Raw genomic sequence first — 14,067 nt, 5'->3', positions numbered from 1 at the left:
GCGTCGGTACTACCCTTCCCCCCAACACCACTGTCCCTGCCCTGTTGCCAGCCTAAAAATGGAGGTAGGTACCTATTTTTTTTCTTTACAAGTACCTACATATTTTTAGGGGAAAAAAATATTCAAATATCATTCATGTACGAATTTCGAACCCCCTTGGTACTTATCAATTGAATTTTAATATAAGTAATATTATACAGACTACAAAGGACATGAAAATCAATTACGTAACAAAGTCAGACAAAGGACTAACCACTTTGCAGTTCAAGAAGTTAGCTGTTTGTAAAGTGGTGCCCAAACTATATCCTCTCTAAAAAGAACTTAAACCGTAATAAACCGTAATACCAATGACTACAATGCCGATAAAAAAATTAACCAAAATAGTCAAATCCATAACTAGAGATTCTTTTGAGCTACCGATTAATCCACGATCAAAAGAATCGGAAAATCGATAACAAGATAAGACAAAAGCAACAACAAAGGAATTACCCACCTACCAAAATCAAAAAATCAGTAACACAAGACATTATTGCCTAAATACTTACCAAATCCCCAAAAGACGGTAACGAAATACGAAAATTCGAATAAGCAGATTCAAAATCAATCAAAAATTTCGTAACTGCACGCGAATGTCCGAAAGCACACGCGACGGAAGCTCTCGGAGCACTAAAGTACTGAGGCAATCCATCCCCCTCACCCTATATTCAGGTCATTGGCCGTCTGGACACACCCTGTACCAAAAGTACTTAGTACTTGTACCTGTAGCCTACATATTGCATTGAGATATTGATTTATGAGCGGTAACAGGCCGGATGCAACGATGATAGATAGAGAGCGCAACAGGCTTGGTACAGGCGACGACAGCGCCGTTATAGAAGCTTCGATGTTCGAGAACTTTCCATCTGGGGGTCGGAGCAATTACCCCCTCTTGTCGGAAAATGCATTTTCTCTGTCTATCTTGATTTAAGGTCTCTGTTACTCGTCTCATACAATAATAATGAAGTGCTTTATCGATTTTCCTATTTTAATTTTGCGTACTTCCTTTGTTGTCTACGATACGGAAAAAAGATGAAATCATACTTATAAGAATTTCCGAAATTAGTAAACATCATTATATGACAATTAAACATTCCCAGTCTCACGTCTGTTCCGGCGAGATTTTCTCAAAATAGCTTTTACTTTACAATAGCAAAATTGGAACGTAATACCATTGTCTTTGTCTTAAAATAATTGCCTATTATATTAATATACTCTGGTTGCGGGTAAATAGAAGCAAAAATTATATGGAACAACTTTCATTTCGACTGAATTGTCACGTACCCCTGCTGGGACAATAAACAAAAGACATTTACGGAATCAATAAAGAATTAATAAGTTACTAAAGGCAAACCAAGCAATTTATTAAAAAGCAGTTTTGAAATGACTCCAAAAAAATCTAATACTTCTCTAAGTCTAGTCGAAACATTGTTCACGCCTTGTCACAATGTTGAAAGTTTGCCAAAAAACTGCTTCTAACAAGTCATCTCTCATCGCCATTCTGTTTACAAACATACAACACACAAACACAGACAGCCAGACCCGCGACAATTTACTCGTCCCCTTGTTATCGCACGCAGAGTACTCAATTACCAGTGCACCAATCTTGTTGACATCTTTGCTATGATACGTTTGATGTGTGCGTCATATCCTAAGGTCTGTATTACACATGGGATTTTAAAAAGCAAATCATCAGTTGCAAAATATCCTAAGGAGGGCGAATATCTTTATTGTACACTTATTACTACTTATTGTATTGAGTTTCGATGAAGATTTTTTTTCAGCCGCCTAAATGATGGCGTATAGAAAAGGCATTGCTGAAACATTTTTGCAGCATACTAGCAATGTGCTGTTTGTAACTTCGTCTTAACTTGGTATAACTATTGAAGTGGGCGAAGGAATTAATGTCATAGCAATCCCAATTACAAGCATTTAAATCGGGACCCACGAGGTGAAGGGTGAATTAGTGGGTATTACGTGCAATGACAAGTCGGATTTGTCCGGCTGAGAATCAGACGGTCTGAACGGCAAACGTTGAGAAGGTCTATTTTCAACACCAAATAATCTTACAATGATGGTAAATCAATTTCTCCAAATCGTGGCTTGATTACATCTTTGACCAGATCTTTTCATTGTTGTCAGGTTTTACGATTTTAATAATTCAGATTAATTTGATTCACCTCATAATATAGTTTTTAATAACTACACGTACCTGTGAGTCTAGTTTCGAAACAAATTCGGAAGCAGCTGAGCATGATTTCACAGACGCTCTCGTCCGTCAGCATGGCGCCTTCAGGACTCAGCATTAATGTGCGGAGTACCTGAAACAAATGCAGTGTTAATATCTGTATGTAAAAGATAGAAAAATACAACAATGTACATAAAGAACAAGTTATTTCGCCATGTTTGCATATTTTGTATATGAAATGGTAATTTGTACACTATCCAGGATGATTTGATTTTTAGGTATAGGTATTGCTACGTAAAAATATTGATCTGTTTAGCAGGAATGCGTTAAAGTGTTAAACTACAATCGCAGAGTGGGTTTGAGATTTTGCTGCCCATAAGATGATATTCTTCATCAAACAAGAACCGACGGTTCCGAGAGTCAATAGATCATAAAAATATCATATACATTTATAGAGGTCTCAATTTGCGAATTATTTATTTTGCTTTACGAAGTAGTTTGTTTGGTTGTAGCTTGCGCCCAACAGAGACTCGGACTTAGTGGGATAGGCGGAACGTTACGGGATACGCTACCTACAAAATTGTACGTCGTACGTACAATTTTGATGACTACTTGAGATTTTTCTTAGGTAATTTTTGTCTTATCTAAAATGTTTAAAATCTGAATGATATGTGTGTGTGCATATCCTTCGTTATTATGCAATCAATTCAATACAGAGGGGAGTGGGAACCGATTATCTGCAATCGCGAACACTTGTAAGAATCAACGTGATATGTATAGTACCCATAGGTGCAGTCACACGTCACAATAGTAATTGCATATTGCTGTGCATCCGGAGGCTTACTGAATTCACGGAGACCTTTGTTAAGAGCAAACAGACCAATTTAATAATAATAATAGAGTTTAAAAGACGGGAGGTTTAATGAGTTTTCATAATATTTTCCCTAGCCTATCCCACTAAGTCTGAGGTTTACGAGTTTAAGTTGAAACGCGATGATTATCTTAGATGCGAAATAGTAGTACAGAGGTACCTTAATAGCGAGCAATTGCAATCGCAACTGACAGATGACTAAAACATAACAATCTATGAACTATGAATATTATTTTGTATGCAGATGTTTAACGAGAATAAAAGTTTACTTAATTAGATAATTTAAATTCTGTAATGCACATATTTTGTCGAAACACGTCAAAGGTTGTCGGAAGCCAGAAAGTCCGTAAACCAGTCTTACAAATGAGTATTGGGTTAGCCAGGTAACTGGGTTGAGGAGGTCAGATAGGCAGTAGATCCAATATACACTGTTATCAGCTGCATCCAGTACACTAAAAGCCGACCCCAAAATGCTAGACAGATGACGATAAGAATAACTTTAAAGCTGGCACTACGTTCATTTTAGTAAACCACAGGACAAAATAATGAAATAAAAATCATAAATACCTGTAATATCTTCATGAGCACAACGCCATCTGAAGAGTGGTCGGTGCCAACAAATCTAGCGTGGGTGACAGCATCAGCTATATCTTCCACCGTCGCTGGCACGCTGGGGTGAGTCGGATCTAGGGTAGAAATACATATTATATAGTTTAAATAATATAGCAACTCTAATAGTTTACATAAATCGACCTATATATCGATAGATAGATTAGACAGATTATTCTTGATTGTACACAAAGAAAATTAACAACACAGAACATCACAACACACAAAGAACAGTAGGTACAATTGGCGGTCTTATCGCTAAATAGCGATTTCTTCCAGACAACCTTTGAACAGAATGAAAAACAGGCAGTTTAGGGTATATGTATATTTGAAGAAAACCGCATGGAAATCCATAAACGTGGAAAGGGCTTTTTTACATTAGAACTGGTTATTTTTGGCAGCGTCTCCCGTGTCCCAGGGGAGCTTCTTCCTATACTACACTTGTATACTCCTTTTGAGTAGGTAGGTACTTAAAGGCTTAAATCAGAAAAATTGCAATGTGTACTGCTTTTCCGTAACACGTGGTCGTTGATCACGTTTATAGAATTCATACGACACTGATATTTCGTTTCGTTAGTTTTAGGGCTATAATGTTTACACAATAAAGTTATGGCTAAAGTAATGTCTAAAGTAAAAGTAACGGTCAAATTCAATTTTTCTATTAGTTTTGCTGCCACTTTAGCCTTGAAAAAACGAATTTGACCGTTACTTTTACTTTAGACATTACTTTAACTTTTGATGAAGAAACTGGCCGTAAGTAATTAGGAATTTCAAAAATGCTGCCTGCTTTATTTAGCGTGATCAACTTGAAAAGAATATCAAATACCTTTGATCAAAGAGTATCAAGCACATGTTTTTGCGCCGAACACAACGCCATTCGGTTCAAAGAAAAATGTTAAATTTTCGATGTAAGTATTCCAAATTGTCCGTTTGAAAATCAAATTCTTTTAACTTCACTGCCTTAAATTCCATTTTGTCTAAATTGATTCCTTTTTACCACTATTATGTTTAAAAAGACAGTAATTAAGTTACGCCGGTTATTAAATGCGTAAGCAATGGCGGCCACACAGGAATGAATATCATTCACAATATTTTTATGTGGGGGTACTTGAATAAATCTTGTTATTACAAAAAGATACATAAATACCCACATCATTAATATTATATGCAATTAGGCCGGCAGCACACATCCGGTTTCCTGATCAGGAATCCTGATTCGGAAACCGGAATGCTCTTTTTTCATACAAAATGTTCACAAGAGCGCACACGTTCTTACTTTTTCCGGACGGAAAAAAACCTGACATTCGGTTAAGGCCGGCAGCACACATCCGGTTTCCTGATCCGGTTTCCTAATCAGGAATCCTGATTCGGAAACCGGAATGCTCTTTTTTCATACAAAATGTTCACAAGAGCGCACACGTTCTTACTTTTTCCGGACGGAAAAAAACCTGACATTCGGTTTAAAATTTTCTCCGTGCGTTCGGGGACCCAGAACGGAATAAAACCTGATGTCGTCATTCCGAACGCAGCGCTCGCGAACAATTTGGTTTGACCGCCGCACACATACGGAAATTTTCATTCTGAATCAAGGTAGCCCTGTTCCGAATGGACGTGTATCAGAGCATTCAGAGCCCGCCTGTGACTGGCTTTTTATATATGTTTTTATTTTTGTATTAAATATTATATTAAAAAAATCCTGTTTATTGAACAATTCACAAACGTACACATATTTACATAAATAAACACCCAAAAATAATGAGTTTTTTTTTATTTCTCTCATATGTTTGCCTTTATAATAATAATAATCAATTTTTATTGAGATAATACAATCCATTATTGTTAGTAAAGACATTTATGAAGTTCATCAAAGGATTTAATGGACTTTCTATAATAATTAATAAATAATTTTTCTGGGTATGCTCGTAATTTAGCTGTTTTAACATAGAATTGACTTTCGGATAATCTTTGAGCATTCTACGGTTGTACCCAGTAACGTCGTTTCCTCTTTTTCTTGTTTAGCGCCAGTAAAAGTGCAACAGCAATCAATTCGTCATAGTCCATGATGTCGTGCCTTCAATATGGTTCCTCTTTACGTACTGGCCATGTAAATTCCGAATGAAAAAAACCGAATGTGTGCGCTAGTGACACGGAATCCCGAATCTTAATTCCTGATCAGGAAACCGTATCCGGAAACCGGATGTGTGCTGCCGGCCTTAGAGTGAAGCTACTCACAGGGTACATTATAATATGTATATTGAAGCAATTTTTCAATCGATTTAAGCAACACTTGGCGGGGTCGATCCATGGATATGTGACCATTTTGTCATGACGAGTTCTTCCGTGTTTCGGAAGGCACGATAAACTGGTGGGCCTGCCGGATGTCGTATGAACATCTTTGGCAGTGGTTTTGGGTACTCAGAAACCAGAAAGCCCGACAACCAGCCTCACCAAAGGGCTCAGACAGGCAGTCGCTTCTTATGAAAACATTGGTTCTCAGTTGTTTCCGGTTAGACTGATAGCCGACCCGACTTAGTTGGGAAAAGGCTAGGCAGATGATGATAGATAGGTATAAAGCTACTTTTTGTCCAGAGACACATTGAGGACTCGGGGAAAACCTAAAGAAACTGTTAGTGATATAATAATAATAGATAACATAACCATTCAAGGTTTTTTCGTGATCTTATCTCAACTATAACTGTAACAACACTACTTGAGAGTTATTCAAATTTCTATGAGTATTATGTTATGGCAAAATGCACATCATTTGATAAGATTGTAGTAGGTAAGTACTGTGCATATTAGATTGAAAATCAGTAGTTATTTCATAGTAGTTTAGTGTCTAGTAAAGTAGTATGTACAGTCAACTTCAGGTCAGTGGTAACAGTTTTACAGGAAAATCGTACTTATTACTATTGAGTTAAGGTGCATGACAGTTACCACTGATGTGCGGTCTACCGTACAAGAGCCAGCAGGTCAACCTACCTCAATCTGTCAAATGTCTTCATTTTATAAAAAGAAACCTAAAACTAATAAAGGGTGTATCTTTAATAGATTTTCAATCTTATCATAATAGTAGAAGGTCAATATTTGATTGGTCAAATTAGATAGATTGAGGTAGGTTGACGTGCCGTTATCTGTACTATGCTTTAGAATGTTTCCTTCCTAGAAACAAGTTTCTTCTTTTTTAAGTTACACTCTAAGACAACATGTTCTGTATGTATGCAAATAGAGATACCATATAAATATATGTCCATGTGGTCAATCAACTGATAACAATGATAATACATTATTTTATGCAAGATATTCAAACATTTACACACATTGAGAAGAGTGTTGATTCTCGCCACAGAGTGTCTTTGGTAAGCACGTGTGCCTAGAATTTTCAGCTGTTTTCAGTGTTTTAGTGATCCTTTGTGACTTATTTTTGTGATTGTGTGTTGTCCTTGTGTTTGTTACCAGTAGTGTAGTGTTATTTAGGTAATTAACTAGGCTTAACAAGCACTATGGAACTCAATAAACCCCCCGACCCCGATCCTCCCGACATCTCTGCATTTGCTCCTCTTTCCCCCAATTACCCACTCTCCCAATTCGCCGATGTTGCTTGCAGCATCGCGGACTCCCTCACCTCATCACCCTCGAATGCCAGGAAACGCTCCGGAGATGATGCAAACATTGCCGTGTCAACCCCGCCACCGAAACAACTAAAGAATTTAATTGGCCGCAGCAGGTACTCTGCTACTGATAAGGCACCGTTCATTGTACACGTCTCTCGATTGGAACCCCAGCCTAACACCGGTACCTCTCTGCATCCAGTTACTTTTGGCATATTCCTTCAAAAACACAACATAACTTGCATTGTCCGCGATGGCGTTAAAAAAGTCGGCAGGAACCGTGTGTCGATAGAATTCAAATCCCCTCAGGATGCGAATTCATTTATTATTAATAACATCCTTCCCAAAAATAGTTTTGTTGCCTCTATCCCTACTTTCAATATTACTCGCATGGGTGTTGTTACCGGTGTGCCCACTGATCTAAATGAAGAGGAAGCTCAAAGGTATCTACAAGTCCCCTCAGGTTGTGGTGAAATTCTAAAAGTGCGACGCATAAATAGGAAAGTGGTGATTGATGGAGTGACACAATTTAAGGCAACAGAAACATGTGTTCTAACATTTGACGGTCAGGTATTACCACAAAGAGTTTTCTGTTGTTATACTTCCCTCCCAGTCCAACAGTATGTCTACCCCACCATCCAGTGCCGTAAGTGCTGTAGGTTCGGTCATGTGGAACTTGTTTGCCGGTCTAAACCCCGCTGCAGTAAATGCGGCCATGATCACCCTGGTGATGGTTGCAGCATTTCGGAGGCGGAGGCATTTTGTGTGCTCTGCTCGGGGAATTATTTTGCGAATAGCAAATCTTGCCCGGAGCTGGGCAGACAGAAGGCCATTAAGACCGTTATGGCTGAGAAGTCCCTCTCATATGCTGAGGCCAGCAAAACTATCCCAATTGTTTCTCGCAACTACGCGAATGCTACAAAAGCAGTTCCTGCCGCCACTCAGTCATATCGCAAAACCGTTTTTCTTAAGCCGAAGACCCATGCTCCTCTATCTCCCTCTTACGATAAAGCTGCTCATCAGCAAATCATTAACTCCCCTGCATCTTCAATGCCTGATGGCTGCGCTTTAAATAACCCATTTGTCGATAATAATACTTCATCACTGATAGAAATTCTTGTTAAACTTTTAAGTACAATTTTATCTTCTAATAATGCACAAATACCGTCCAACGTTGCCTATCAACTAGTTAACTTGCTCTCAAATATAAAAAATGGCGTCCCGTCAAATATTCCTACAATGGAATGTGAGGAGCGTGTGGCATAAGAAACACGACCTCATATTCCTTCTCAATAAATTCAAGCCTTTGGCTTGCTCAATTGTTGAGACTTGGCTTACCCCGAGTCTCAGTTTTAATATACCACTTTTTAATATTCTCAGATGTGACAGATCTGATGGCTATGGAGGGTCGGCTCTCCTTGTTAATAATCGTGTTCCACTCTCAACCCTAGGCCTTTCTGCTCTGGATGGTGACATGAATGTAGTCGCAGGTAGAGTTGAAGGTATCACAGTTTTATCTGTCTATATCTCCCACCCACAGCACAGGTTCTTAGGTACTATTAGAGACATCCTAAACAATATTGTAGGACCCGTCCTTGTTATGGGTGATTTCAACTGTCACCATTTTAGATGGGGTTCCAATCGATGTGATTCTTTTGGGGAAGGTTTAGTAGAAATCTTGGATGACCTAGACCTTTGCATCCTAAATGATGGTAGTCCTACTCGTAGATCCCTCCCCGGTCAGCAGAAGAGTTGTGTAGACCTCACATTCTGTTCAGTAGAGTTGGCGGCATCAATTCATTGGGAATGTACTAGCCTTACGCATGGTAGCGACCATTACCCTATTGTTATAACTTTTCTTAATAAAACCTATTTAGAGAAAACTTCTCCTCCACTATTGAAGTACAACCTGACCAAACCTGATTGGTCGAAGTTTTCATCTTTACTGGAGGAGAAAATCAGTTTGCTTCCAAATTTAACTTCGAGTTCCCAAGTTTCTTCTGGTCACTGCCATGCTAAGAGTTGTTACGATGGCTTTATCTCGGCCATTACTTCAAGTGCAGACACTTCCTTTTCATTGCGTAACTGTGCCAGAAATAAAATCCCGTCACCGCCGTGGTGGGATCAAGAATGCACATCGGCTGTCAAAGAAAGGAAAGAGGCCGAAAAACAGTACAATGAAGCGATGAATAGCGACAATCTCCTACGGTACAGACGAGTGTTTGCTCAATCTCGGCGGCTTCTTCATAAGAAGAAACGTCGTGGTTGGGTTAAGTTTTGCACTTCTCTATCCCCTTCCACTCCCATATCAGCAGTATGGAAGAGCATTAACCGTTTTAGGCGAGGCTGCTCCCCATCTATCTCCTCCCCCATCACGAGAGAAACTGCTGAATCCTTCTTCGACAAAATTGCTCCAGCCTATGTTCCTTCATTTCCAGAACTTCTGCTACCGTCTGTAAATATTTTGGACGATCCTATGAATGAACCATTTTCGTTGGAGGAACTTGATGCGGTGTTACGTCATGTTAGGGATTCCGTCCCAGGCATAGACGGCATACCGTACTCATTTGTAGCTCATTCCGGTTCTCAAGCTAAGCAATACTTCCCGGAAATTATCAATTATTGCTATCAATATGGTTGGGTTCCTGACCAGTGGAAAGTCCAAATAGTTATTCCGCTCTTGAAACCTGGCAAGACTGCTGATGATCCGAATGGCCTTAGACCAATTGCTTTGTCCTCAGTGTTGGCCAAGTTACTGGAACACTTAATTAAAAATAGGCTTGAGTGGTTGGTTGAGTCTAGGGATTTACTGCCGAGCCACCAGTTTGGCTTTAGAAAGGGGCTTAGTACCATGGATAGTGTGGCAATTTTGGTAACCGACATCCGTACAGCCTTTTCCAAAAATGAATCTGCTGTAGCCGCATTCCTTGACATATCTTCCGCATACGACAGCGTTCTTCTTCCAGTTCTCAGGCAGAAACTGCAACAGTTGAGGATTCCGGGTAAGATGGTACAATGTATATGCGCACTCCTTATGTCTCGCTCATTAATGCTCAGAGTGCAGGGGGAGGTATTCGAGGTGAGGCAGACGTGGAAGGGCCTTCCTCAAGGCTCTGTTCTAAGCCCTTTACTCTACAATCTTTACACGGCAGACATTGGCTCCAGCCTTAATTCTGATTGTCATTTACTGCAATACGCTGATGATCTGGCGTTGTATGTTGTCAATCCATCCATCGAGGATGCTGCCTCATCTCTCTGTCTCTCCCTGGACTCTCTGCACACATGGCTTCTGGACCATGGTCTCTCATTATCCGCCCCAAAAAGCTCGGTAGTGATCTTCTCCCGAAAACGACTGATCCCTCAGGTCTCAGTGATCATCCAAGGACAAGGCATCCCCATAGCCAAAAAGGCAAAATTTTTAGGGGTTTATTTAGATTCAAAATTATCCGGTATTCACCACATAAATTATCTAATCAAAAGATGCGAACGAGTCATCTCCATTTTGAAAGCTCTTTCTGGGGTCTGGTGGGGGGCACACCCCTTCACTATGAAATTAATTTATAATGCTTTAGTCCGTAGCATTCTGGATTATGGGTCGCACTTGGTGATTCCTGGTAACAAGGGTGCCTTGGCCGGCTTAGATAGGATCCAATCTCAATGCCTCCGGATCATCACAGGATGCATGAAGTCGTCGCCTATTAACGCCTTACAGGTCGAATGCGCTGAACCTCCTTTAGCCCTGAGACGTCAGTACCTTGCTTCCCGTTTTTTGTCCAGGGTTATTCCTAAATCATCCCGCCCTCTCATCCCAAAACTCAGAGAGCTTGACACTCTTTGTCACAGCTCAAAATATTGGGAACATAAAGAAATCCCCTTATTCCTGAAAGCATTCCGATTTTTTCAAAATTTAGAATCTCCTATTGCATCACATCCCAGGCTTCCTTTATTTAATTATCCCTATGATGTACTTTGCTTCACTCCTAATATATTTTATAATATTGGCATATCTAAAAACTCCCCATCGGCAAATTCGACCTTTAATGCGGTTTTGGGTGAACGATGGTCTGGGTTTCAAAGGTTCTTCACGGATGCTTCCAAATTGAATGACGGTTATACTGGAGCCACGGTTTATTACCAGAACTCGAAAATTATTATGAAATTCAGATGCCCAAAGGAGTCTTCTATATTTACAGGCGAGTGCGTGGCATTATTGGAAGCTTGTCACTTTATAGAGTCCCATGAGATCAACTTCGGAGTTATCTTTACTGACTCCCTTAGTTGCCTCCAAGCCCTATCCCAGAACCCCTTTAGATCTAAACTCCATTGTCCTATTGTCCTAGATATCAAAAAGTCCCTTTTCTCTTGTACTCGGCAAGAGAAAGTTGTCCACCTAGTTTGGATTCCCAGTCATTGCGGTATAACGGGAAATGAATGTGCCGACGCATTGGCTAAAGATGCATGCACATCTGAATCAGCGGACCTTGGACACTTCTCCCTTCAAGGGCATGACCTACTAAACGTACCTAAATTGAGTCTTGAGACCTCGTGGCAGGAATGGTGGAATATCTCCAGCAGAAAGAAGGGTAGTTCGTACTACGCTATCCAACCGGCAGTAAAATCGAAACCGTGGTTTACTCGTTTTTAAAAATACCCTAAACAGGTTATTTCGGTTCTATGCAGGATACGTTTAGGACATTGTTGTACTCCGGTCTTCTTGCGCAAAATTCGGGTGCAGGACTCATCTCTCTGCGAGTGTGGACTGGATGAGGGTTCCCTGGACCATATATTTTTTAATTGTCCCAATAACTCATCTTTTGATTTATATGGCCGTCTCCAAAAACTGAAGATTCCTCTGCCTACTAATTTCCGTTCCCTCTTAACTTACTCCTGTCCAGAACTGCTCCAGGCGCTATTGATGTCCATCCATCGTAATAATATTAAATTATAAACTCTGGCCTATCTATTTAGACCACTGTTTGTATAGTTGTGGTATATATGTTACTTGTTTTATGTTACTAACATTTTGTTATTATTTATATATGTAAATGTATTTCTGTTTGTTTCAGTGCCGTCCTACTAACACGATAAGTTACACAAGTTTGACTACAACATCAACTTAATTTTGTCTTTTTGTCGATCACAAGCACTACTTGCTTCTCCTTCCACTTGTCATTGGCAGAATCGTCGACGTTTGCATCGACATGGATTGCCATAAATAAAAATAGAATAGAATAGAGAAGAGTGTAGCATTCCAACAGTGAAATGTCTTTTTTTTAAATTGGTGCAAGACTTGGAACCTTTAGAGTAGGTATAGATGATGGAATTAATTATTGCATAATGATATGCAGTACAGCAGATGAAGATAACGAGGATAGCTGTTTCCTGTGCTTCCACCCACATCACTAGCAAATTACTTCTTGTAACCGGGTAGAAAGTACCCTGCTACCTTTCTCAGGCTCTAGAATTTGTGTAGCTATTTCATTCAATTAGTTAGAGTACAGTAGTTTTTGCTGGGAAAGGAATTCTTAAATAAGGATTTTAATAATTCCTTTCCTTCACATTAAATGATATAACTTTACACCTAGTTTTACAATTGTAATCATGTGTTAAAAGGTATCTATTTGTATTATTATAAATTCATAATTATATCAAATATTTTAGTCTCATTTAATTTCCATTAATTACATCATTTGGGCCTATTAAAAAATGACACTACTACTTAACATTGGTTTAGTGGGTACCTATCCTTAGTGTTAGCATGTTGTGATGTTTTCTGTTGAAACAACTCTAAACTGAATCTCAATTACAAGACAGCCATCAAAACGATGTTAATTTTAATAAGAAGTGTTTTTTGTTTTTGTTTGTGTTTTGTATAATTTTCTATCATTATTTAGCATATGTTGGTTAACCTAGAATTGGCGACTGTGTAAGTCCTAGTAATAACAAAAATTGTACTCTAAGCTTTATCTACACAGAAGCTGTTGGTAAACCCTGTAATAAATAAATAAATAAATCTTTCTCAATGAAAAAATATGTAATATTTACAACAGTTACTTACCAATAAGACCATATGATAGAAACTTGTGTATGGCTGAAAGAGCTAAACTAGTGACAGGACCAGTGGTCTCCTTGCTTCTTATAACTTCCAGGAAGGGGCTCAGGTACGTAGCTGGGTCCAAGAGCCTCAAATCATCCACTTGGTTCAAGATAGTCTTCAGATCTTGAAAGGTTCTCATCAACACATCATACTCTTCGTTGGGGAAGGAGTGTGAGCCCCAACGTGTACTCCGTCGCATGGCAGTGACGAGCATTGCCATCTCGCCCTGCACCACGAAGATTCCATTCCCGGGCAGTGACATTTTGCTATTTTTTAATACTTAAAAAATGATCACCATCAACAACTTCTTTCACTTTATGTTATTTGAGCAATTACTAACGAACCACATATTTCCATCACATGGCACGTAAAGTCACACTACAAAATTCCAAATTTTATTACAATATTCGTTAATTCCGACGTAAATTTAACAAAAATCAATGAAAATTCACAATTTGATTAGCAGATTCCATCACGATCATGTTGACGTTTCAGAATTTTAGTTTTTCTACTCGACACTAGATGGCGTACAAGACTGAGACACTAGAGGTGAGATTTTATTCTTTCAAACTTACTAATCTATCTGCTTGACATTGAAGGTAGAGCTCAATAAATTAGTCGATTACGAGATGTTTTTTTGCAACAATCATTAGAC

The 14,067-nt window shown here is 39.1% G+C and overlaps 1 protein-coding gene across 2 annotated transcripts in view; it reads right to left on the bottom strand.

Annotated features, from left to right (window-relative positions):
- The window catches only part of LOC124638714 (Golgi-specific brefeldin A-resistance guanine nucleotide exchange factor 1), a 44,265-nt gene extending 30,331 nt beyond the window's left edge, over positions 1–13,934 (bottom strand). For both annotated transcript variants that reach the window (XM_047175749.1, XM_047175750.1), the window contains exons 1-3: positions 13,374–13,934; positions 3,663–3,781; positions 2,249–2,357 (exon numbers count right to left, since the gene is read on the bottom strand). In XM_047175749.1, coding sequence (XP_047031705.1) covers positions 2,249–2,357; positions 3,663–3,781; positions 13,374–13,674 — 529 coding nt within the window. In that variant the 5' untranslated portion in view covers positions 13,675–13,934. The remainder of the gene's footprint in view (positions 1–2,248; positions 2,358–3,662; positions 3,782–13,373) is intronic.
- Positions 13,935–14,067: the final 133 nt, after the last annotated feature.

This window comes from Helicoverpa zea, chromosome 18 (genome assembly GCF_022581195.2).
Source record: "Helicoverpa zea isolate HzStark_Cry1AcR chromosome 18, ilHelZeax1.1, whole genome shotgun sequence".
Taxonomy (NCBI): Eukaryota; Metazoa; Arthropoda; class Insecta; order Lepidoptera; family Noctuidae; genus Helicoverpa; species Helicoverpa zea.
The sequence above is the reverse complement of the archived record's forward strand: the minus strand, read 5'-3'. Positions and strand labels throughout refer to the sequence as shown.